The sequence below is a fragment of the Nestor notabilis genome, unplaced genomic scaffold (assembly GCF_000696875.1).
Source record: "Nestor notabilis isolate BGI_N333 unplaced genomic scaffold, ASM69687v1 scaffold10467, whole genome shotgun sequence".
NCBI lineage: Eukaryota > Metazoa > Chordata > Aves > Psittaciformes > Psittacidae > Nestor > Nestor notabilis.
Window position 1 is genome coordinate 10,910 of NW_009935139.1, and position 2,866 is coordinate 13,775.

At 37.5% G+C, this 2,866-nt stretch overlaps 1 protein-coding gene across 1 annotated transcript in view; it reads right to left on the reverse strand.

Moving 5' to 3' along the window:
- Positions 1-737: 737 nt before the first annotated feature.
- LOC104408179 (tyrosine-protein kinase RYK-like) overlaps positions 738-2,866 on the reverse strand; it is a gene marked incomplete at its 3' end in the record, with an annotated part of 16,883 nt that continues 14,754 nt past the window's right edge. The window contains exon 9 of the mRNA XM_010017688.1: positions 738-824. Within this exon, the coding sequence (XP_010015990.1) occupies positions 738-824 (87 nt within the window). The remainder of the gene's footprint in view (positions 825-2,866) is intronic.

Sequence of the window (2,866 nt, forward strand, 5' to 3'; positions counted from 1 at the left end):
ATCTTATAGAAGCCTAATTGTTTGTTTGGGGGCTTTGGAGGTTGTTTTAAAGCATTAAAGAACTTGTAAAATGAAAAACCAAAGGCAATAATATACCCAACTGAAATGACAGAAGTAACTTGTGAAGCAAATACTGTATGAGGAATTCAGCACAACTGTTGTGAGCTACTAGATAACTCTTACCAGGAGTGTAGATAAAAGGATGTATGTGGAATCTATGTAGTATATATGTAGGATATCTGTGATACAGTTTTCACCTATACTTACCTTGTTGTTTCTTAAGTCTGTCCATCATGACTTAAATGATGCCAACATATTTCTTGAACAGAGATAGTATATTTTTATAAATTAAGTTCTAAATGATCATTTTTATGCTTCAGTAGCAAAATCTAAGGATGGCAGAAACTATGCCCTATCTTCTGTACAACCACATATGTTCATAAAAGGTTTTTAAAATGCACTGCAGGTGCCTTTTTCAGCAATTTGCAGGGAGAAAGACTGTGGATGGAAAAAACAGTGACATGCTAGGGGAAAAGAAAAACACACATTCTTCTTCCATATAAGATTTCTATTCTCTCTGCTGAAGGCAGCATCCAAATTGCTTTTGCTTTTTAAGCAGTAGTAATTTGCATATTTTGGGGAGGAGGGGGTTGGTTTTAAAGACAGATTTTGATGCACTCAGCACGCACCACAATCCAAACAAGTGGACACAAAAACACTCGTCAATGCGAACATACCTTTAACAGTTTTGACAAAAACTTGTTTCTCTTTACTGGGGTCTTTTTCCTCTATTAGAATCCCATGAAAAATGCGCCCAAATGTACCTGTGAAGAGAACATGTAGTAAGTATGATGTGGTTAAAATACACTGATAACATTAACAGAATTTCACATCTTAGTATGAAAAACTCTACCTTAAAATGTATCAGCCACAGCAAAAAGCGAGGAACAATGAGAGTTGAAGCATAAGTCCCAAATGCTCTATTAAGTCAGCTATATACAACCCAACCACTTCTGCAGCAAAAGCTGGATTCAGAACTATATGCAGTAAATGCTGGAAGTTTAAGGCAACCAAAACTTAGAAGGACAGCTGTGAGAGTGGACTAATTACAGCAGCAGAATCCAGTTAAATTAAGTATCAATACCAACGATGGGTTTATTTTTGGTAGTTCAGTCTTTGTCAACTGCACTGAACTCCAGCTCCATCCTTTTCTCATCCAGCCAGTCTGGAATTCTCCAATCAGAACATTTCTCAAAAAGATGATTTTATTTTTATTTTTTTTAATCTTCATAGGGAAATACTAGTTTCAGCCCACCTGTACCCATGGAACACATTGAAACAAACAGTATCACATTATTCAAATGTTTCACCACAGCTGGAAGGTGCTGGGTTCTTTTTTCAGTCTCTCCAACATTTTTGCGTTCACAAAATTTTAATGATGCTATTGCAGGAAGAGGAGATATGTTAAATAGCTGGAAAAACAACAACTGCAGTGTGGTAACACACAGAATTAATCTTTTATACAACTCAGGTTGGCAGCACTTTTCTGTCGCTCTATCACCATGGTGCCAATGTGTGCATCATCTTCATGCAGTCTATCCATGTTACATTCCTTTCCCACTGATTTCTCCTGTCTGATTAGGTTGAAAGACCTTTGATATGATTGCTTCAGCCTGGTTACACATCTTTCAGTAGGAAATCTGGTCTCATCTGGTTTCTAAATAGTTACAGGGACAATGCAACATTTCTATCACCTACCCTGGGAGTGCAAGTAAACCCTGCAAGACAGCGGCCTTCAAACTGTAATCTGAATAAGAAGCAGTTTAACTAAGGTGACTACAAGGCAACCATAAACATGCAGGACAAATTATTGAACAGTAAACTAAACCCCTCCTATCTTAGTTCTTGAAAACATCAAGGAAGTGCCTTTAATATGTGTTTCCAACATACAGATATAAGTAAAAGTCAAAGGGAAGAGTGCATCTTGTATTAAAATGTGTTCTGGTATGAAGCTATCTATTTATAAATGCTGAAATTAAAGAGAATAAGAAAGTACGTAAGAGCAAACATGACTAGAAAGTAATTTTCATGCAATCCAATATGTAAACACAGTAAGGCTGTAACACTGCGTGCCTGTATGGTTGCAGCTCAGGATTTTGTTGTTCTGGTGGTTTGCTTTTTTTAAGCAAACAAACAGTAATCTGAAGGACTCTTATCTTAGCAGGAATTGGATGTCACTGGTGTGCTGTAACACTTAGAGACAGCACTGTGAACATGCTACTGCTACCTTGCTCTCCTCTGGGCTTTTTCCAGGTTATGCTGTTTGTATTCCAGCCTGGACATGAAAGCCATTTCTCTGCTTCACCAGAAAACAGTTAAAGGTGCATGTACTGTGAACATCCATTCGGTAAAGCACAGCTATTCCATTAGAAGCTTTTGGTTTTTTTAAAGACATCTACATTTTTGTCTTGCATCTAGTACAATATGAGCTTGAAGCAGGTTCAGAACCAGATGCTGTACAAGCCCAGCAATACAAAAGGCTCCTACAGACCCATCTTCCTTAGTGCCCTCTCAGACTTGGTGCTTTGCGTTTTCAAACTGGTTACACCACAGCAGAATCGTAATATCCTAAATTACAAGCATGGTAAGGCAGGTTATATTATGGAAGCTACCTTGACATTTATATTTAACCTCTGACCGAGATCTGCAAAATATGTTTAAATTCCACTGGCAGCATTTAGGAATTCTTGAAAATTTTATGCAAACATATTTATTACTCACTTCTTTGCCTCTGAAGCTGTTTTGTTCTTAGATGACAGAGGCTCAACTCTGTTACAGTCCTGAGCTAAAACTGGTAATTGTTCAG